The 21,433-nt window shown below is 34.5% G+C and overlaps 2 protein-coding genes across 3 annotated transcripts; one reads left to right on the plus strand and one right to left on the minus strand.

Annotated features, from left to right (window-relative positions):
* The first annotated feature begins 3,893 nt into the window (after nucleotides 1-3,893).
* On the plus strand, nucleotides 3,894-15,408 carry LOC132640895 (respiratory burst oxidase homolog protein E-like). Of its 2 annotated transcripts, none has more exons than XM_060357707.1 (15): nucleotides 3,894-4,166; nucleotides 4,588-5,201; nucleotides 6,594-6,753; nucleotides 9,229-9,277; nucleotides 10,273-10,386; nucleotides 11,645-12,064; nucleotides 12,146-12,529; nucleotides 12,633-12,728; nucleotides 12,951-13,066; nucleotides 13,143-13,313; nucleotides 13,397-13,550; nucleotides 13,636-13,824; nucleotides 13,960-14,088; nucleotides 14,333-14,411; nucleotides 15,088-15,408. In XM_060357707.1, the coding sequence occupies exons 2-15, from the start codon at nucleotides 4,646-4,648 to the stop codon at nucleotides 15,195-15,197; spliced, it is 2,727 nt and encodes a 908-aa protein (XP_060213690.1). In that variant the 5' UTR covers nucleotides 3,894-4,166; nucleotides 4,588-4,645; the 3' UTR covers nucleotides 15,198-15,408. The 2 variants fall into 2 exon arrangements, with proteins under 2 accessions (XP_060213690.1, XP_060213689.1); XM_060357706.1 differs by having other exon boundaries at nucleotides 3,896-4,166; nucleotides 13,397-13,553.
* A 1,266-nt stretch (nucleotides 15,409-16,674) lies between these two features.
* Nucleotides 16,675-19,697, minus strand: LOC132640896 (uncharacterized). The gene is made up of 2 exons (XM_060357708.1): nucleotides 19,364-19,697; nucleotides 16,675-17,091 (listed from the first exon to the last, which is right to left on the minus strand). The coding sequence occupies exons 1-2, from the start codon at nucleotides 19,525-19,527 to the stop codon at nucleotides 16,956-16,958; spliced, it is 300 nt and encodes a 99-aa protein (XP_060213691.1). The 5' UTR covers nucleotides 19,528-19,697; the 3' UTR covers nucleotides 16,675-16,955.
* Nucleotides 19,698-21,433: the final 1,736 nt, after the last annotated feature.

Consider the following 21,433-nt stretch of genomic DNA (forward strand, 5'->3'; position numbering starts at 1 on the left):
GAGGTAGAGGTAGAAGTAGAGCTGGAGGTACTAGTAAGAGAAAAGATAAGAGACCTATAGATCCTACAGCTACTAGTAGTCAGTCCATTCCGTCCGCCCCACATATGCAGTCTACTCCGCCTCCTTTTTTTATGCCTGGCTCTTCTATACAGGCCCAGTCTGGTCAGTGGGTCTTTCAGCCGGCACCACCTCAGCCGGCATCATTTACCTATCCTACTTCTATACCTATACCTATGTATTGCCCACCACGTGGCAGATCTCCTAACACATCGGCCACTTTGTCTCCTTCTCCTTCTCCTTCTCCAAATGGTACACCTCCAAGTGTATCTAATTTGCGTCTTAGAGATAGCAGCTCTGAGCCTGAGTCACTGCCATCCAACCAGTCTCAGACCCATCTTCGTCCTCCTGCACCTGCACCTGCACGTGCTCCTCCTCCTGCACCGGCTCCTATACAGGCACCGATATATCATGATTTACATCCGTGAGATAGAGATGCGATGGGTCGAATTTTCATCGTGCCTGAGGGAGCTGGGTAATATTGTCTTTTATTAAGTTTTCCTAAAGTTTTTTTTCATCTTAATCTAATATGCATTAAATTTTTTAACTGCAGGTTCTATCCAGATCACGACACTACAAAAGTCTTGTTGGATGTTATTCGGAGGCTTTATGGCGATCATTTTTATACTTCATGGGGTGCAATCCCATATGATACTCGACAGGCTATGTTTAGAGAGTTTAACGTATGCATCTTACTAAACATTTCATAACTTGAATTTACTTTTATATAAATCATCTAACATTAGCTATTTGATTTGCAGATGTATTGTACATGGGATCCAATGGACAATGATAGGGTTGCTGCAAACTTTGAGAGGAAGGGGAGTGCAAGGTTGTCTGATTGGTTTTCGAGGGCTAGAAGGTATATGAAGATGCCCCAATGGCTAAACGCTGAACAGTGGGAGAAACTTAAGGCATATTGGCGAACTCCTGAGTTTATCGCCAAGTCTGAGCAGGCAAAGGCTGCCCGTGCATCCCAGAAAGGTGGCTCTTTGCACACTGCGGGTGCAAGAAGTCAGGGGCACGTGGCTAGGACAATGGTAAGTATTTTTATACTTTTAAAGTTACCTACGATCAATATATCATTATTGAGTTATTAATTTTATGTTTAATTTTTTTTTTTGCAGAAAAAAGCTACGGGACAGATGCCAACTTAGGATCAGTTATTCCTAAAGACCCACACAAAAAACAAGAAGCAGGAGTCGGATCCGACCATATGGGTTGAGGACAGGGCTCATAATTCCTATGTAAGTGATAATTTTATTATTTAAGTAATTATATATAAGTTTAATTATGATATATTCGTTATATACTAAGTTTCATTTTTTAATATATAGACGCAATTTATGGATAATGTGAACCAGTACAGCCAAACTCAGCCTGAGCATCCGAGCCGTCCTCCACCGGAATTAGAGATAGATTTTTGGTGTAGAGCAGTTGGGGGAGTACAAAAGGGTAGAGCGTACGGTCTAGGCCCAAGGAACAACTTAAGTCGCCTTCGGTCAGGATTGCGAGGTGAAGGGTCTTCTCGACAAGCTGAGGGAGTTAATAGTGTTCAGGTCGCAGCTATGGCGCAACAAATTGCTGAACTTAATAGGAAATTAGCTGAGAGACTGAGGCAAAAAGAGTTGAGGAAAGTAACACCATGAAAGCGAGCTTTGAATCGCTCATGGCACAAGTTAAAAGCCACATTGCATGTGGACAATTTGGTGTGCCCCCTTCTCCCGCCCCCTCCAACCCAGAAGATGATGATGACGGCGATTACGTAGCCCGGACACCGGATGATCAGTTGTAGTAGTTTGGATTTAATAATGGACTTATGTTAAAACTAGTTAATGGTAGTTTTGGTTGGACATTTAAATATTTCTGAACTTTGAAGGTCTATTTAGATCGTATTTGATATGTTTAGATAGCGTTTGATGTGTTTTATTATTACTTAGGGTGATTTTATGTGTTGTAGCTCTTTTAGAATTGATTTGGAGCATTTTAATGCTAGTTTTGAGCAGCTTTTGGTATTGGTTTCTGTGCAGGTGTGGCTCCAGAAAATGAATGAATTGCATGCAGGAAATTTTTCAGAAAACCGACTCAGTCCGTCGGTTTTCTGGAAATAAATTCTTAAATTTTATGAAAAAACCGACGCATTGTGTCGGTTTTTTATTTAAAATAAAATAAATAGGTTTTTTCATAAAATATATATTGTTTTTATATAAGATCAAAAATCAGAAATTAAAAAACCGACTCAGTCCGTCGGTTTTTTTAATTTTTTTAAATTATTGGATAAAACCCGACGGACCACATAACCGACTCTGTCCGTCGGAAAAAACCGACGTTGTCCGTCGGTTTCCAAAAAGCGAGGCTATGTAAACCGACGGACCGTAAAGAGTCGGTTTCCCGTCGGTTTCATTAAAAAAACCGACGCGGTCCGTCGGTTTTCGTCGTCGGTTTTTCCCGTTTTTTTAGTAGTGTGGATTGAGATCAAAATTCATTTTTTTTTATTTCTTATAATTTCTTTTGTTTATTACTCCCTCCGTCCATGTTTACTTGTCTATATTTGACTCGGGACACTCCTAATAAGCAATAAATAAAATGAGAAATGAATTGGAGTACTTAACAATAAGGGTAAAATAGGTATAAAATGATAAATTGTGTCTTGATTTTTCAAACTATACAACTGACAAGTAAAAGTGGACATATATTTTTAGTATAGTGGACAAATAAAAATGGACGGAGGAAGTGTATTATAAAAAATTGTGCTATTCTATAATTGTTAAATTCAATTTAAATCACTTTACTACTTAAATTGTGATGGAAATTTCACAAGCATTGCTTAGAAAAAACATAAAACTTATGATTTGTTTTTGAGAACTGGTAGTTTATCTGATTTTATATTTACTTATGGTGTGTAATTACCTATTGAAGGGTTTTTCTGTTGTTTTTTTTATTTTGATTGGTGTAATTCCCTTATTGAAGTTATTATTTTACTTGTGCAAGTTCATTTTTTAATATACATAAAAGATGCAAGTCCCTTGGTGAAAATGTTGATGTTACCTTGTTGTTAATGGGTGTGATTCCTTGTTTAAGATGTTATATGTTCATTTCTTGATTTTTGAGATGTAATTTTCATATTTGTAAATAAAAAAAAAAAGCTTATTAAGTTGACCCGAATAAACTAAAAAGAGATAGACCCGACCCAACACGTTCCTAACAAAATATACATTGAAGAAAATTATGACACCCGGCACCTTCAAATCCTAGATACGCCTCTGACTCCCTCCTTCCCAATTTATGTGATACTTTTCATCGAGAGTCAATTTGACTAAACTTTGAAGCTAAATTGAATAACCTAACTCAATATTTTAAGATTAAAATTTATATTAGAAACTACATGAAAAAAACTTTTCTCATATCAATTTAGTGAAGAAATACATTTTAAAATATTGGTCAAAGTCTATGCAGTTTAAATCTCGGGAAGCAGAAAGTATCACATAAATTGAGACAAAAAGATTAGAATTCAAATGCCAACAAGGATTTCGGGCAAATCTAAATCATAAACCAGTAATAGTGTTTTTGTAATATAAAACACATAAGCTGAGTAATTTTATTGATATTACAAAATAAAGTAACTTAACTTTCCTCCATAATAATCTTTTTAAACTTGAGTGACCATTTGAGAAACTAACCATTTAAGAAACTAACTCCCTAAAATATACAAATTCTATAATATTTTTAATATGAACACCATTTGAGAAATTTACCCCCTAAAATACATACACGAAATCTCTATGAGGCGTACAATTAATGTAGAGTTATAATAAAATTTAGTAAATGAAACAATACTTTTACACCTGGCGGGCAGGGCCTTTTGTTAAGTAAACTATACGTATATATAATGCCCCTAGTTTACCACTCTAGTTACATTTCATATGACACTACTAGATAGTAGTATTACAATGATAGCTGCTACAAAATCATATTCTTCCAAGAACTTTTCAAGCCCCACCTACTCTTCCTAATTCTCTCTCTCTCTCTCGCATGAACGAAAATTAAAGAGCTAAACCAGAAAGCACGGAAATCATGTTGAGAGATCGGTTAAGAGGTGTTTGTTTCAGGTACGTCATTTCAGAACCATATGAACACATCATTCTTCTTCCTCTTCGACTTTACGATAACATAGATTTTTCCCACTGTGAGAAATTCATATTATAAAACATCACTTTTCTCACCTCATTCTTATAAAACCAATTCACGTGAAAAACGCATGGTGAAAATAGGTTCTCATTGAAACGATAGGAAATTTCCTAATATTTTCGTGTGAAAACACTTATTATTTAAAAAAAAATTTCACCGACATTTAGTGAAAATAGCCGCTGAACATTTTTAAGTTGAAACTTTCAATGGAAAAATAGTGATTTTTAGCGGTGATTCTAGCAAAAGCCAGTGATTAGCTGACTTAATCATGTCTCGGCTAAGGGCCGACTCCACTACTTAAGGTTGTTCTATGACCTGGCTTCTTTCTTGTTCTTGAACCAGTTATGTCGATTTGCTGAACCTGACTATACTTTGATGCATTGGCGAGCAATAATAAAAAATGAAGCTGATGTCATTTTTGAGGTCATCTCCTAGCAGCTCAAAGCGCTCCAATTATAGCCGGCACTTTGATGACATGCCGGAGGCAGAAACATCATCGGAGCATGTTGGTGGTGCAGTGTTGCCGATTTTCCTCAACAATTTACAGAGAAACAACGATCACGAAGACTTGGTTGAGGTCACCCTAGAACTGGATGATAATTCCTTAGTTTTGTGTAGCGTAAAACCAAGTCCAGACCACAACAACACCAAAATTTCTGCTGAAAAAGAAGAAAATTCTCTCAGTGGACTTCTGTCAAGATTCCCGTGGATGAGATCACCACAAAGGGATGATCAGATGACGACTAATTTATCAACACGGGAGGAGATGAAATCAAGATTGGAGCTGGTGAGGAATAAATCGAGTGCTCAGAGAGCGCTTGGAGGGTTGAGATTCATAAGTAAGACCACTAAAGCATCTGAAACTAAGAAAGATCTTTGGGGAAAAGTTGAGAGTCGCTTCAATGCTTTGGCAAAGGATGGTTTGCTCGCTAGAGAAGATTTCGGTGAATGCATTGGTAGGTACCTTCAATTTTCTCTATTCATCTGCTATCTTTTTCTCGGGCCCTGGCGGCTAATTCACAACTCACATTAATTACAAGAGGCTTTTTTTTTGGTGTCTCACCAAAAGTGAACACAAAAAAGTGATCCAATCAATACGTGTTTGGGTAAGTGGTCGTTCGGTAGTCAAAATTATTCTGAAATTATAATTTTGAAATTAATTTATTCCACTTTTTAAAATTATTTTATTTAATTTGAGAGATGAGATAAAATAATCTCAGAATAAATGGGATATTCCACTCTTAGGATAAGGCTTCATTTTATACCGTGTTTGATAGGAGGTATAAATTTATTCCAAAATAAATTTATACCTCCTCCCAAATATGATACAAAAAATTAGTGTTGAATATTCCCGCCTATATCATGCACCAAACACCCCTAAAAGTTTTAAGTTTCACAGTATCAGTTATTTAACCTTTTAACCACTCTCTCCTTCGGTATTTTCTAAAGTAATGACACCTCTTTATATACGGAAAAAGTTAATTAGCTTTGACCTTCATATTTTACGTTTTGTAATCATAACATATACTTCTTCCGTTTTAATATATATGAACTCATTTGACTGGGTATAACATTTAAGAAAGAGTGAAGACTTTTGCAATGTATGGTTCAAAATAAGTCTTGAATATTTGTGTGATTGTAAATCATTTCATAAAGTGAATTTGTTTTCAAATTAGGAAAGAGGTCATTCATTTTGACACAGACTAAAAAGGAAATAAGTTCACATAAATTAAAATAGAGGGAGTACAAATATCATGATATGTTTTAAATGAATAGTACTATAATACTCCATCTGTTTCAATTTATGTGAATTCATTTGATTGGGTACGACATTTAAGAAAGAGTGAAAGACTTTTGAAACTTGTAGTTCAAAATAAGTCTTAAATATTTATATGGCTATAAATCAATTCATAAAGTGAAAATTAGAAAAGAGATCATTCATTTTGATACGGACTAAAAAGGAAATAGGTTCACATAAACTGAAATAGAGGGAATATTTTTTATTACACGTGGCAGGGTCATACATGTTTTTTATCTTGGACTTGGATTGTATGTCATTAGAATTTACTCTCTCTCTCAACGTACGTGACACGTTTTTCTTTTTATTTATTTCAAAAACAAATAACATCTTTTCATATTTATTAATATTAACTTCAAAATTGTCATTAGCCTAATGAAATGTGCGAACGAAATTTCTATTGCATACTCTAGACCACAAATTTTTTTAAAAATATAAATTTAAATTTCGTGTCCCAGTCATGCACTTTTACATAAATTAAGATGAATAAAATATATATTTATATTACATTTGTAAATATAGACGTGTTACAATGGCGGTGTATGTGTAGGAATGGCAGATACAAAAGAGTTTGCCGTGGGAGTATTTGATGCATTGGTACGAAGACGACGACAAAACATGGCAAAGATAAGCAAAACAGAGCTACACGAATTCTGGTTGCAGATTTCTGACCAAAGCTTTCATGCCAGACTTCAGATTTTCTTTGACATGTGTGTCTCTCTGACTCTCTTAATTCTATGCTTTTTTCGGTTTTCCATTGTCTTCTTCTTCCCCAGTTTTTACTACTACTTTCAAAAAAAGACTGGAATAATAAAAATGGAAAACAAGAATCCCAAAAGTAAGAATAGCTAAAAATAAAAATATTACGCCGTCATCCTAATTTATGTGATATAATTTGTTTGATTAGATACGGAATTTAAGAAAAAAAGACTTTTAAAACTTATAGTCTAAATCAAGTCATAGATATTTTTGTAGCTATAAATCAATCAAGTTATAGATGTTTGTGTGGTTATAAATCATTTCATTAAGGGTAAAAGGGCAAGTTTTAACTTAAATTATTTCTAAATATAGAAATGTATCATTCTTTTTGGGACAGATTAAAAAAATGGAAAAGGCTCAAATATGCCATTCAACTATCGAAAATGCTTCATTTATGCCACTCGTCAATAGTTTGACTCATTTATATCATCGAACTATAGGAAATGACTCATTTATGCCATCGAACTATAGGAAATGAGTCATTTATGTCACTCATCAATATTTTAACCCATTTATGCTATCGCCCGTTATCGAAATGACTCATTCAGGTCATTTTTCATTAACGCCGATTTTATAATACCAGATATGACACGTGATTTCCAATTAAAAAGTCTATGTCGTTTAATTAAATCAGCCCAATTTTAAATACCAAATTATTAAAAAATTCGACCTATACACCTTACCCACCCACAATCATAATCTAGTTGGAGGCCACGTGTCATATATGATATTGTAAAACCAGCTTCAATGAAATATGATATGGATGAGTCATTTTGATAACATGCGATGGCATAAATGAGTCAAACTATTGATGAGTGGCATAAATGAGTCATTTTATAGTTTGATGGCATAAATGAGCCATTTTCTATAATTCGATGGCATAAATGAACCAAACTATTGACGAGTGACATAAATGAGTCATTTTCTATAGTTCGATGGCATATTTGAACCTTTTACGTTAAAAAAAAATGTATCACATAAATTGAGATAGAAAGAGTATTAGTACTATATACTACGATTGTATAAGGCTCAAGTTATTTGGGAATGAGGCGCCGCTATTACTTCCTTTGTCTCAAATTATATATCGTGATTATTAAAAATAATTATCTCAAATTATTTATCGTTTTAGAAGTTTAAGGTATAATTAATTATTATTTTTATTTTATCCTTAGTAAAATTTTGTCATTAATGAAGATGACACATAAATAGAATATTCTCTCTTTTCTATGCTTTTTACGTTTTCAATTGTCCTCTTCTTCCCCAGTTTTTAGTATTTGTTTGAAAGTATGCATTCGGCTGGTATAACACGAAAGCTTTATCGTCCTCTTCCGTCAAATAATAAATTAGATTTACTTCTTTTTACGTACGTACATTGAATTCTAGGCTAGCTGTAGTGTAATGAGTAATTTGTTTCAGACCATCTGATACGTTCATAATCCCTTCTTTCAAACTATGGGAGAAAACAGGCAAAGTACAATTAATAGATAAATTAAATCAGATTATCCTGGCAAATGCATTGGGAGGATGTGTGCGCGTGTGCGGTTGAGTGATAAAATGGGGTGAGAACGTACATCAATAAACTACTCCCTCCGTTCCAATACGAATGTGTTTTGACTTGACATAAAATTTAAAAAAGGATGAAATTTTTTAAAACTTGTGGTCTAAAATGAGTAACAGATATTTATGTTTTTTATTAAGGATAAAATGTGTATTTTAAAATTAAATGTTACTAAATATAAAAAGATATAATTTTTTTCGGAACAAATTAAAAAGGAAAGAGTATCATGGGAATCAAGCCGCAGGGAGTATGATTTAGTGATAATCACGTTTGTGAAAGACTCATGTCATGTATACTAAACGCTATTAGAGTCGTTTTACTGGCTATAGGGGGGTAATTATTGCATCTTCCATGTTACAAATTTGACTTAATATACAAGCTTACGCTGTAGGTCAACATCGAAATTAATTATTGTATCTTTCATGTTACAAATCTGACTATGATATACACGATTACCTATTGCTATCGATCAAATTATATACTGTGAGTACACATTAGTGCTGAGGATTGAAGATTACATATAGCGCCTTGACTACACGCTTATTTGTTGAATTCCAATGACTGTCCTCTTCTTAATAACTCACTCTTACTTTTAGGGTCTAAAGTCTAGACACTTACTATCCTATATCCTATTAAAACGAGAAAAATTGCAACTTTTGATACCCCTTATGTATAGTTTTGAGTATCTATGTTTTAATTTTAAATTATTTCTGAATTAATCAAATTTAATTTAACTTTAAAGATTAATCAAGTTAATTCTTGAAAAACAAAAAGCGCCCCATAAATTGAGACAGGTGAAATATTTAATTTTCAATTATCTCAAACATTTCAATTGATGACGATGTAAATACTCATATTTTCATTGTAGGGCTGATAGCAATGGAGATGGAAGAATCACGAAAGAAGAAGTTCAAGAGGTAAGATTATCATTAGTTGAACTTTCTCAATCAAAACATACATGGTAAACTACGAAAAGAAAAAACAAGTGGAGTGGTTCACTTTTGGTCAGACTACATACTATTTGACTAATTCACGTCCAGAATGGGGGCAACTTAAATAAATAATTGAAAAGAATAAAACCTTGTTCGTCAATCTTCCAATAATTGTGATGGTTTGAAGACTCTGTAAGGGGTCGTTTGGTAGCTGGTTTGAAGATGAGTTATATAGATATTAAATTCCATATGACTAATATCATCTTTAGTAGCTTATTAGATGGTAAGTTATTCATGTATAAAATTAACACAGTGTTTGGCTTATAATGCAATTTAGAAACCCGCATAACTAATATATGTATAATTTATTATGGGATTTATATATTATTTTATGCATTATAGAAGATGGGATAACTAATAATGTATATGAATAACTAAACCCTGTATAAAATAACACATAAATTCCCTCATAGCTAATCCTTGTATTACTAATACCTGCATAACTCTAACCAACCATCAAACGACTCTTATGCTTGCCATGTACATTATTTCATAAACAATTTAATTTGTATCTAGCGATAAGAGTAAAAAACAAACTCAAAAAAGTTACTACTATAACTGTATACAGTATGAGTCGAAAACTAATCCTAGAATTAAGTTTGGAGTTACGTTTATATTTTGTTCAGTTGAAGGTTATCACTATTCCCGGGATAAAAACCAAACAAACTTTAAATTTAATTCCAAACTAGATCCTGAGATATCCACCTTATCCCATCAAACTTGATGTTATTTTATCCCACCTGAGAGGTGGAATAAATTAGTCCAAGGATAATAATCTCGGGAGTATAATCCAAGATAACTTAGCCTGCAAACCAAATGACTTAATAAAGATGGTAGCTAACTTTATGCAGTCGAGCATGTTAAAACTCTTTACATTGTCAGATTATTCCTAATTTCTTGTTTTTTTGTTCCTTCACCAGCTGATATCGCTGAGCGCTTCAGCAAATAGTCTCACCAGATTGAAGGAAAGTGCAGCAGAGTATGCTTCTTTGATAATTGAGGAATTAGACCCAGAAGGTCTTGGGTACATTGAGGTATCTATATCTTGTTCCTCAGCCTTGCAAATTGCAATATTAGGAAGGGACTCAAAAATTACAACATTTTGGAATTTATGTGGTCATTCGGGGAAAAGTCGGTCCTCATTTCCAAAGAGTATTTAAGCTTAGGATACTAAGTCATTGAACAAAAAGTCTTACTGCACCCACAATTTCTTTGTATTTATTTAGGACAAAAAGGTCAAGATCATGTATGAATGTGTGGTATATACATTTTAGATTACTATCACAATATATATCTTGAGAAAAAAGATAGTTCTCGAAAAAGGAAAAAAAAAAAAAAGAACAAGATAGTTGCCCTTACTACCAATAATATACATAATGCCTCCAAGCAAGAGAAAAATATCTTCTTAACTTTCTCCAACTTTCTAACAAATGAATCAACACTCTCCTTTCCTCTCTAGTCATCGCTTAAATATTTCGCTTGAGATACACTCTAAGTAGGGCAAAGGTGTAAATAGACCTCTCAACTTTGAGATTTGGAGCAGCTATACCCCTCATTACAAAAGTGGTGTATATATACCCTATCGTTACAAAATGGTGCAAATATACTCCTGCCGTTACAAAATGGTGCAAATATACCCTTTTAGCTAACAAGATTTAAAAAAAATCATTTAAGTTATTTTTAATTAAAAAAATGGCACGATACTTTAAAAAAATGTCTACCCAGTTTTTTGAGTAGACATACTTTTCTAAAGCAACATAGTAATTTTTTTTCTGGTAAGTCAGGTCTGATTCGTTTAAAAAGACTTATTTTTTAAGTACGGAGATATTTTTTTTAAACGAACCAGACCGACACACTAGAAAAAAAATTGCCATGTGGCTTTAGAAAAATATGTCTACTAAAAAAAATTAGGTAGACTTTTTTAAAAAAATTATGTGGCATTTTTTTTAATTAAAAATAACCTAAATGATTTTAAAAAAAAAAAATCCCGTCAGCAAAAGGGATATATTCGCACCATTTTGTAACGGCAGGGGTATACATACACCACTTTTGTAACAAGTGGTATATCTGTTCTAAATCGCAAAGTTGAGGGGTATATTTGCACCTTTGGCCATCTAAGTATAATACATTTTAAGCTTAAACAACATCACAAGCATAATGATCATATAACCTATGAGAAGACATAATCAAGCATCAGCACCACAGAAAAGTGTGTTAAAATAGTTCATGTAGCAACACTTTTTTGGTTAGAACTGCTAGTTATATAATCCCCATATGTGTCTTTTCCTTCAGTTATGGCAGTTGGAAACACTTCTTCTACAAAGGGACAATTACATGAGCTACAGTAGGCCTTTAAGCACAACGAGTGTCAATCGGAGTCCAAACTTAGGAACCAGCAAGGCCAACATAATAAAGAAAGCAAGCTCTGCCCTCAAATGCCTTGTCTTAGAGAACTGGCATAGAGGCTTTATTCTGCTGCTATGGTTGTTGGCTATGATTGGACTTTTCACTTGGAAATTCATGGAGTATAGGCAAATGGCAGCATTTCAAGTAATGGGTTACTGTTTAGCTACAGCTAAAGGGGCTGCAGAGACGCTCAAGTTTAACATGGCACTAATCCTTTTACCAGTTTGTCGAAACATATTAACTAGGTTACGTTCAACAAGAGCCAGGATACTTATTCCATTTGATGACAATATCAATTTTCACAAGGTAAACACAGCATACCTGAAATTTTCTTCTGAATTTGTCAGTAGTATCATATTCTTCTTAACTACGGCAATGACTTGGCAGATTATTGCACATGCCATAGCTGTTGGCATAATACTTCATGCAGCCAACCATTTAGCATGTGATTTTCCCCATCTGGTTAACTCATCGCCAGAAAAATTTGCACTCATAGCTTCTGATTTTGACAAGTTGAAGCCAAGTTACAGAAGTCTTTTGACTGGTGTTGAGGGCATCACTGGTATTTCTATGGTAATTTTAATGACCATAGCCTTCATACTGGCAACACGACGCTTCAGGAGGAGCATACTGAAGTTGCCACCTCCTCTGAACCGATTGACAGGCTTTAACGCATTTTGGTATTCTCATCACCTTCTGGCATTGGTCTATATATTGCTACTACTACATGGAACATTCCTATTCTTTGTCCACAAATGGTATCAGAAAACGGTAACGACTATCACTATAATTAGTACAAACCCAGCATTAATTTGGTTTACGTTTATCCATGATTATATATATGCTAACAATGTATCACCAATAACTATCGCAGACATGGATGTACATCTCCGTTCCCTTAATCCTCTACATTGCAGAGAGGAGTTTGAGAACATGGCGTTCAGAAGACTATGCAGTTAAGATCTTGAAGGTAAGTTGCTAATGAGGCCTTCACCTCTAGCAAACTAAGGGCAAGAAACTGATATGTGTTGGTAAATAGATGGCGTTTTCATTAATTACACTTGTATTCTTGGGACAGTACAAGCAACTAGCTCCTAAAGAAAACTGTAAAACCACCTAAGTATATAGGGAGAGGAAGATCAAGAACAAAGTAGGAGGAAACAAATAAAGAATTGATTTTCGGACCTTACAGGTTTCTGTACTTCCAGGAGATGTCTTGAGCTTGATCATGTCAAAACCAGCTGGCTTCAAATACAAGAGCGGGCAGTATATATTCCTGCAGTGCCCAACAATATCCTCGTTTGAGTGGTAGGAACGGTTGTTTCACATGCAAGCTGATTACGTTCCCAACAGGCATTAAACATATACTTCAATTTTTCTCCAGGCATCCATTTTCTATAACATCAGCACCAGGAGATGACTACCTCAGTGTTTACATCCGGATTGTAGGTGACTGGACAAAGGAACTTAAGAGGGTATTCACAGAGGATCAGAGTCCAGCATGTGTAGTTGGCCGAGCAAAGTTTGAAGAACATGAAAATGTTGATCAAAGAGGGTAACTTTACCAGCACTTCTGACCAGTCAAACCTACATCATGATTTCCTTTTTAAGGTCTAAAAATGCTATCTACCCACGCAGTTTACCTCGATTGCTAGTTGATGGACCATATGGTGCTCCAGCACAGGACTATCAAAATTATGATATCTTGCTTCTTGTAGGACTTGGTATTGGAGCTACACCTTTTATAAGTATCCTAAAGGATCTATTGAACAATACAAGAGCACATGAAAACGTGGTAAATCTTACTTCATCGTAACTTCAAAAAGCAATAGCGTTAGGCTCCAAGTAAATATCTTACATCCATCATGCTGTTTCAGGATTCGAATACTGAGACCAGTGCATCAGATGATAGCTGGACAAGTTTTGTTTCTTCAAGCACAGCATCAAGTGTAAACAAGAAATCACAAAGGACAAGAATTGCACATTTTTATTGGGTTACCAGAGAACCTGGATCCTTAGAGTGGTTCAAAGGAGTGATGAATGAAGTTGCAGAGATGGATCACAAGGTACACATACTTCTTGATAGATTCCCTTAAATTGCCCACCCCTCTTCACTCCTAATTGGAATTCTATTTCTGTTTTAGTATTTACCATTTAGTTGCCAATCAACTCAGTTATGTTGTATTCTGGTGATGGAACAGGGTCAGGTAGAGATGCATAATTATCTCACGAGTGTTTACGAAGAGGGTGATGCCAGATCAGCTCTCATCACCCTGGTCCAGGCACTTAATCATGCAAAACATGGCGTTGACATCCTGTCTGGCACTAGGGTATGATTCATTACTACCCTCACTCAGAGCTTCTCAAAGAGAAATGTAAAAGAAAATTCTTTTTTATTTTTGACAATTAAATGAAAAAGAAAATAAAAGGTGTTTCACTTAGCTTAATGACTGAATTCCAACCCCCCAAAGAATAAGGTTTTACTACAAGAAAGCTGCCATACTTTCAACCATAAAACAGAAGAAAGTAAGAGTGCAATTAAGCAGTACTGACATTAAACTAATTCTACTGCAGGTAAGGACACATTTTGCGCGGCCCAAATGGATTGAAGTTTTCAAGAGAATAGCTATGAAACATCCCTATTCAACAGTAGGTAAAGAATTTCTACAATCTCAATTATGATAAGTTATTAAGCACCAGCAGTTCTGCTTCCTACATTATTTTGTGAGCTCACTTCTAGAGCTAATGGTAAATTCAGCAAAATGAGACACCTCCAAAACAAACAAAAAGGACGACGAAATTTCTATATAAAGAAAGAAGTGGACTGGAGAGTTTACCTCATTCCGATGAATATCATCACATAGTAGAGGCTAATAAAATAACTAATATCAAAGATTATATACAAGCTTGAAGAAGAATCTAAAAAATGCAGCAATATTTGCTATATCCAAAGAACAAGATGGTCTTGATTAGATGAAGACAGAGTGGACATAATTCTACAATGAAAACACATCAATCTTAAGTTTCTTTAGAGAGGACCTAAAGGCATAGGCCAGTTATTACAGAGGTCATGAATAGTAACTTCTTTGTACTTCAAGAAGTATAAAAACAATTAGATCAACTAACACCAGAAAGTATTTAGCTTAGTTGAAGCATTTACAAGGTGGAACATCCAACCAGGAACTTCCCAGTTTATGTTGAATATTCAGGAAGAAAAGAGAATAAATAGAACAGAAAGACAAATGAACCAAAAGTTAAAATAAAAAGTGCAAAATGAAAGTGGAGATTCAAAATAATCACAGTAGATTCACCAACAAAATGATATGCAGGAGTCTTCTTCTGCGGGATGCCTGCCTTGGCAAAGGAGTTGAAGAAGTTATCACAAGAATTAACTTCCAAGACATCCACGCGTTTCGAATTCCACAAGGAGTACTTCTGATATTAGAATTTTCACTTATGAGCCAAGTGGTGTTTTTCCCTTTCCATTTTGTAATTATTTATGTGATGCATGTACATGTATACATCGATTCAGAAATGTAAATGCATGTATCATACAAGATACAATGCCGAAAGAGAGTTTTCTCAATAGAAAATTGTAAATGTTCATTAAAGCAATCATTTAACAGAAATACATAAGAGCAATATTATTGTACCATAGTGCACATCTTATGAGATAAAAAGCATGGCATGTCAAGAATGGCCAATCAAATTCTCAGACCGTTTGCAATGACCAAAGCTGCAATTTTTAGGACAGGCAGAAAGAGGGGCTAGAGAAACAGCAATAGGATGGGTTTATGTTTTACATTCCTCGAAGAAAAGTCCAATGACGTATCAAAAATTACAAGGAAGATCCTTATTAAAAACTACAAGCCTGTTTGGCCAAGCTTATTTTTAAAAGTGCTTTTTTTTTCAAAAGTACTTTTCAAAAACGTACTTCTGGCAAAAAACAGTTTGTGTTCGGTTAATTAATTTTAAAAGCACTTGTGAGCAGCAATTAGTGTTTGGTCAAGCTTTTAAAAAGTGCTTCTAAGTGTATTTTTCTCAAAGTACTTTTCAAAACAGTGTTTTTGGGCAAAAGCTATTTTTTTTAGCTTTTGAAAAACTGCTTCTGCTACTCTCCAGAAGCACTTATTTTCTCTCAAAAGCTTGCCAAACACGTCACTTTTTAAAAAATAAGCACTTATTGAAAAAAAAATAAGTAATTTTGGAGAAATTAAACTTGGCCAAACAAGCTAGTACATATGGAAGAGAGCAGTCAAAAGGGAAAAGCACAGAGTAAAATATTTTAAGAGACCGAACAAAGCATCAGAATTTTCTGAACTTCCATGAAGAATAACTGTTCTCAAAAAAAAAAAAAAAACACTCAAGTAGTTTGTGTTATCTTTTTTTATTTTATTTTATTTTTTATAATGGTGGTGTTCGGGGATTGCGCACGTTAACTATTCCACTGGGTACCTACTACCTTCCACTAGCACAGGTACCAAGTAACTCTCCCCATCAAGACTTGTGCTGATGAGACGAAATCACCTACTCCCTCTATCCCAAAAAATGACATTTTTCTAAATTTAGTAATAATTTAACTTCAAACTTCTCATTTTACACTTGATGATAAGATTTATAGTCATTGAAATTTCTATGGTTTATTTTAGCCTACAAGTTTCAAAAGTCTCTCTTTTTCTCTAAAAACTCTATGCCCAGTCAAACACCTTCACATAAATTAAGACGAGGGAATAATAGTTTGTATTATCTTAAAAAATCAATACATCTTCTTTTTTTAATAAGAAAAAGAAAGTCAATGTACTCTTCTTATATTATATTCTTTGATCAACAAACAAAACAACTAAGCCGCAGCCGGGGTCCATTTCTTCATTTAAGCTCATGTCATGTCATCATAATAAATAAATAGAAGTGCAAAATACGTTAAAAATGTATATAAATAATACTAATATTAATAATTAAAAAAAAGTTTCATACGAGTCTAAAACCTAACCTCAACTAGTAGCTATCACCTAGATGGATCTTTTTCTTCCATTGTGCCCTATCATTGATCAGCAAACATTCAGACAAAAAAATTTATGCAACACAGAAAATCAGTATCATCACATTTGGACATTTGGCATGCATAATTGAAAATAGAATCACAAGCTACCTAAAAAAAAAAAAAGAGAGAGAATCATAAACTCTAAATATCATAAAGTTATTCGTCCTTCAGTCTCCTGAGAAGTTTGGAAGCCCATTGATGCACCCTACGCTTCAATGTATAGCCAACAAATACTCCAGCAACAAAACAAATGGCACAGAGTTTTGAGCAGGTCCATAATGATACCACTTGTCTGTAGAAAAGGGTGTACAGATCCATAAGAAAATCACAGCATTTTCATTACTATCTATTATCTTTTCCAACAAGACACTAAGAAAATTGATCATAAGGGAGGAGGCCTAGATATAGGGAAGATTAGTTAGATGGAAACAAACCTTCTGATATTGCTAATAAAAGATTTAAAAAGTTTGATCAGCTAAATGCAAAGATGACCATAAATAAGATGTATGATACCAACCAAACTTGAATATATATTTCTCAAAAGAACTAATACCAAACTTGATTATGCCTCTCATATTGATTTTTTTTTTTTAATCGAGTACCCCTATCGCTCTCTCCCTATGTTCATACATATAATCAATCATATTAACAACCTCAAACCTAAACTAGTTGGGGATAGCAATATGAACCTCAATTTATCAAAAATAATAACTTATTGGCTTTTATTCGAACAACTTCCAAAGGACCAGTTTATTCAATAGAGAAGTTGCTTGTGCTGCTAAGAGGGAGCACGTACCCGATGGAATAGTTGAGGTCGGCCAAGTTGGCTCAGACACCACCATCGTCAGAAGGAAAAAAAAAAAAAAAGGTGGCTTGTGATTTTTTAAGTTTTGACCATGTGATGCTTTTCATATCTCCGAACACTTTTCCTCTTACCTCAAAATGATATTTTAGAGTTTGAATTCCATGCCATTTTTCTTGGGTCAAGTTGGGAAACGACTCATTGTTTAGCGCAACTGAACAGCCCATCATAGCCCAAGTAAACCTTGGGAAGGTCATTAATATGCTCATTTATTAATTTCCCCATTTTAGCTCGCCGAAGTTCAGCTCAATCTGCTTATTTCCCACTCCTAACCATCAGTGTAATTTCTCGATCATATACAATCTCTTAACAATTAAAATGCACCAAAAACCTTAACTTACAGTCTTCCAACCCTACAGCACGGGAACCATATTCGTTTGAACCGAATCCAATGCAAAAAAGACGGTTTTTCAATTTGCACTAATCAAAAGCGAATTAAGGCAATTTCAGTACCCCAAACTCCATAAGATTCTCCGTTAATGCGTTAAAGATTTAACAACCTCAACTGAGCAAATTCATAGTGGCAAAGACTTCACAGTCTATGTTCCTCAATTCATCTAAACTCTCACAACTAGGAGTATCTGATTCTGCAAAGATAGTTTTCCTTGCAAAATGACTTTCAGTTGGTGTGTACTTGGTATGAATCATACAATATCTCTCTCCTTGTTTTACATGACACCATTATTATTTGCCAATTTGGAGAGTTAAAAAAGTCATGTTACTATAGTATTCTAAATACTTTTTATAGTATATCTTATGTTTTAGCGAAGTTGTGACTTACACAACTTTGTATGCAGTATCTAAGATGTAAGCAACGATGTCCAAATTGAAACCAAAGTTTGCATGGTTTGACCTCGTACTCATAACCCCTTTTTTGGGGGAAGGAGGGGGTATTATTGCTAAAAGTTCCAACTAAAGTATATATATCAAGTTATGGGCACACTTAGTGCCGCCATGCTCCATCTGCTTGTGGGAGCCAAGGCTCAATTGTCTCAAAAACTTCTCACGATAAGCATACGAGAAACTTAGGACCCGTTTGGCCATAAAAATTACCCCCTCCGTTTCAAATTGTTTGTCTTGCCTTTTGTTTAAAAAAGAATGTCTCTTTTCTAATTTGGCAACTCTTTAATTTCAACTTTCCAAATGACATGTTTAAGACCACAAGACTAAAGAACATTTTTGTACATTCTACATATCTTTAGTTTTAGATTCAAAAGTCTTCTTTACTTTATTAAACCCCGCCCCAAGTCAAAACCAGACAAACAAATTAAAACGGAGGTAGCACTTTTTTCCCGGAACACTTTATTTGAAAAACATTGTTTGTCCATCAAAATTCCAAATCCAACTTAAAGTTGTATTTTAAATTTGGAAAACAGCTTATAACTTGTTTTTCCAACTGACTTCTCTCTGTTGCAGTTATATTTAAGTACATTCTTCTTTGCAAAAGGTAATTGATAAAGTTGCTACCATATGACCTGGAGGTCACAGGCAAAAATGCAAGGTAAGGCTGACAGTCTTCCAACGTCTTTCCCGGACCAGCACAGAGCGGGAGCTTAATGCACGGGCTGCCCTTTTTTTATTCTTTGCAAAAAGCATAACCGAACACAACTCCATAAATTCCAAAAGTGAAAAATATTTGGAATTTATAGCCAAACGCCAACTTAAAAGTATGGAAAGAGAGGAAAATTAAGGGGGAAAATACCTGGGAGAGCGAGCAAGCAAGAGTTGAGACTGGTCAACTGATGAAACAGAAGCAGAGCCAGTTGATTTTGAGGTTGAATTATCAAGAAAAGAAGAAATAGAGGTTAAGCTACTGTTTCCATCCTGTGATATCCCACTACGAAAAACCTTCTGCAACCCCTCCATAAAATTGAGATATTGGGTTTGAGAGTAATAACCAAATTGTTGACCAATTTAGCTTTTCCCCTTCAACTCTTTTTAGGGTTTTAGGACAAGGACCAGAGAATTAAAGAGGAAGGAGGGTTGGGTGTTTAAGTTTGTTTAGCTATTTTTCTTTCTTTTGTTTTTTGTTTAAACGTTTGATTAGTTTTTGTGCCTAGTCATGTTCTAACTATGAGCCCGTTTGAATTGGCTTATAAGTTGCTTATAAGCTGTTTTTAATTTTTTTGAGCGTTTGACTGATCAGCTTAAAGTCATTTTGTGCTTAAAATAAGCTCAAAAAAATAATTAGGCCCATTTGACTTGGCTCATCTAAAGCAGCTTATAAGCTGAAAACAGCTTATAAGCCAAAAAAATAAGTTAGACTACCCCAACTTATTTTTTTTAGCTTATAAGCCCATCCAAACAGACTCTATTTAAGTAGTTACTATATCTATCTATTTATCTTTTCTTTTTTTAATTATATAGGGATAGGGGAAAAAGATTACAATGTGGAGATTCGAACCTTCACCAACAAGATGACAGTTCAGAAAGCCAACTAATTGAGCTACTAGATTCCTACTTGCATCTATTTATCTATCTATCTACTATCTATCTATCTATCTACATATTTTAAAAGCACGAATAATTTTCGCTAAATGTTGAAGGGCGAAAATATCCTTTAAATATTGATCGACTTTTATGCCCTTAATTTTAAATTATGTCTTCAAAATTAATGTCCAAAAACGTAAAAGTATTTAGAGTCCAAGTCAGGTATAAAAACTATCAGTCCATCAAGGAGGCTGAAAAGTCCCCATTTTACTGCACTTCGGATAATAAATTCTATTTGCTCTGTCCAATTCAAAAGTCATGCTTTAATGTTTGCTTATACATTCAAATCTCTCTATAATTGTCATTCGTTATAATAACGTTTTACTATAACGGTCTGATTTTTTTCGGAACTGATTTTTCATGTTATGTTTTACTTCTCTGTAACAGCATTCTGCCTATAACAGCAATGACATCCATTATAGCGGTACATTCTTTGTAAAATTATCTCTCTATAATAGTTATACTCAAATAGCGTATAATAATATTTTGTAAGAAATGTATTATTAACACGATGAAGAGCCTCAACCTACTGCTACTTGGAGATAGAAGAGTCAACTGTTAAGCACTTAGACAGCCTTCAAGGGAAAGATATAGAGAGGTCTAACTGTATAAGGATTTGCCTAAAATTTTAAAAGGAAACAACCGTAATTACCTTTTTTTTAAAAAAAAATATTAAATCCAAACAACCGTAATTGCCTTTATCCACAACTACAACTTTATTTTTCAAACTCAAGCCTTTGATTCCTTTTGGAATACGACCACACAGAGTACAATGTTTGAAGGATTTATGCCACGTTAGTTTCTTTATAAAAGGGGTCATATTTTAGATTTTTGTCATTAAAGATAATACAATGGTACATTCCTTCAGTGGTCTGTTAATTTATGTTCTACTCAGTATTTCAAAATAACTTAAGGGCAAGTTCTACAAAGTGGTGGTTAGACCGACTATGCTGTATGGGGCGGAATGTTGGCCAGTTAAAATCTCTCTTGTTCAAAAGATGAAAGTTGCCGAGATGGATGTGTGGGCACACCAGGAGTGACAGGATTAGAAATGAGGCTATTCGAGACAAGGTGGAGTGGCCTCGGTGGAAGACAAGATGCGGGAAGCGAGACTGAAATGGTTTGGACATGTGAAGAGAAGAGACACAGATGCCCCAGTGCGGAGGTGTGAGAGGTTGGCCATGGATGGTTTCAGAAAAGGTAGGGGTAGGCCAAAGAAGTATTGGGGAGAGGTAATTAGACAGGACATGGCGCAGTTACAGCTTACTGAGGACATGACCTT

The sequence above is a fragment of the Lycium barbarum genome, chromosome 5 (assembly GCF_019175385.1).
Source record: "Lycium barbarum isolate Lr01 chromosome 5, ASM1917538v2, whole genome shotgun sequence".
NCBI lineage: Eukaryota > Viridiplantae > Streptophyta > Magnoliopsida > Solanales > Solanaceae > Lycium > Lycium barbarum.

What these genes read in the sequence shown, in the direction of transcription:
- LOC132640896 (XM_060357708.1), bottom strand. Translation starts at nt 19,527, where the DNA reads ATGGAGGGGTTGCAGAAGGTTTTTCGTAGTGGGATATCACAGGATGGA. An exon ending in TTGCTTGCTCGCTCTCCCAG is followed by an intron (nt 17,092 to 19,363) that starts GTATTTTCCCCC and finishes CCTTTTCTACAG; the next exon opens with ACAAGTGGTATCATTATGGA.
- LOC132640895 (XM_060357706.1), top strand. Translation starts at nt 4,646, where the DNA reads ATGAAGCTGATGTCATTTTTGAGGTCATCTCCTAGCAGCTCAAAGCGC. An exon ending in TTGCAGAGATGGATCACAAG is followed by an intron (nt 13,825 to 13,959) that starts GTACACATACTT and finishes GTGATGGAACAG; the next exon opens with GGTCAGGTAGAGATGCATAA. An exon ending in ACATCCCTATTCAACAGTAG is followed by an intron (nt 14,412 to 15,087) that starts GTAAAGAATTTC and finishes AATGATATGCAG; the next exon opens with GAGTCTTCTTCTGCGGGATG.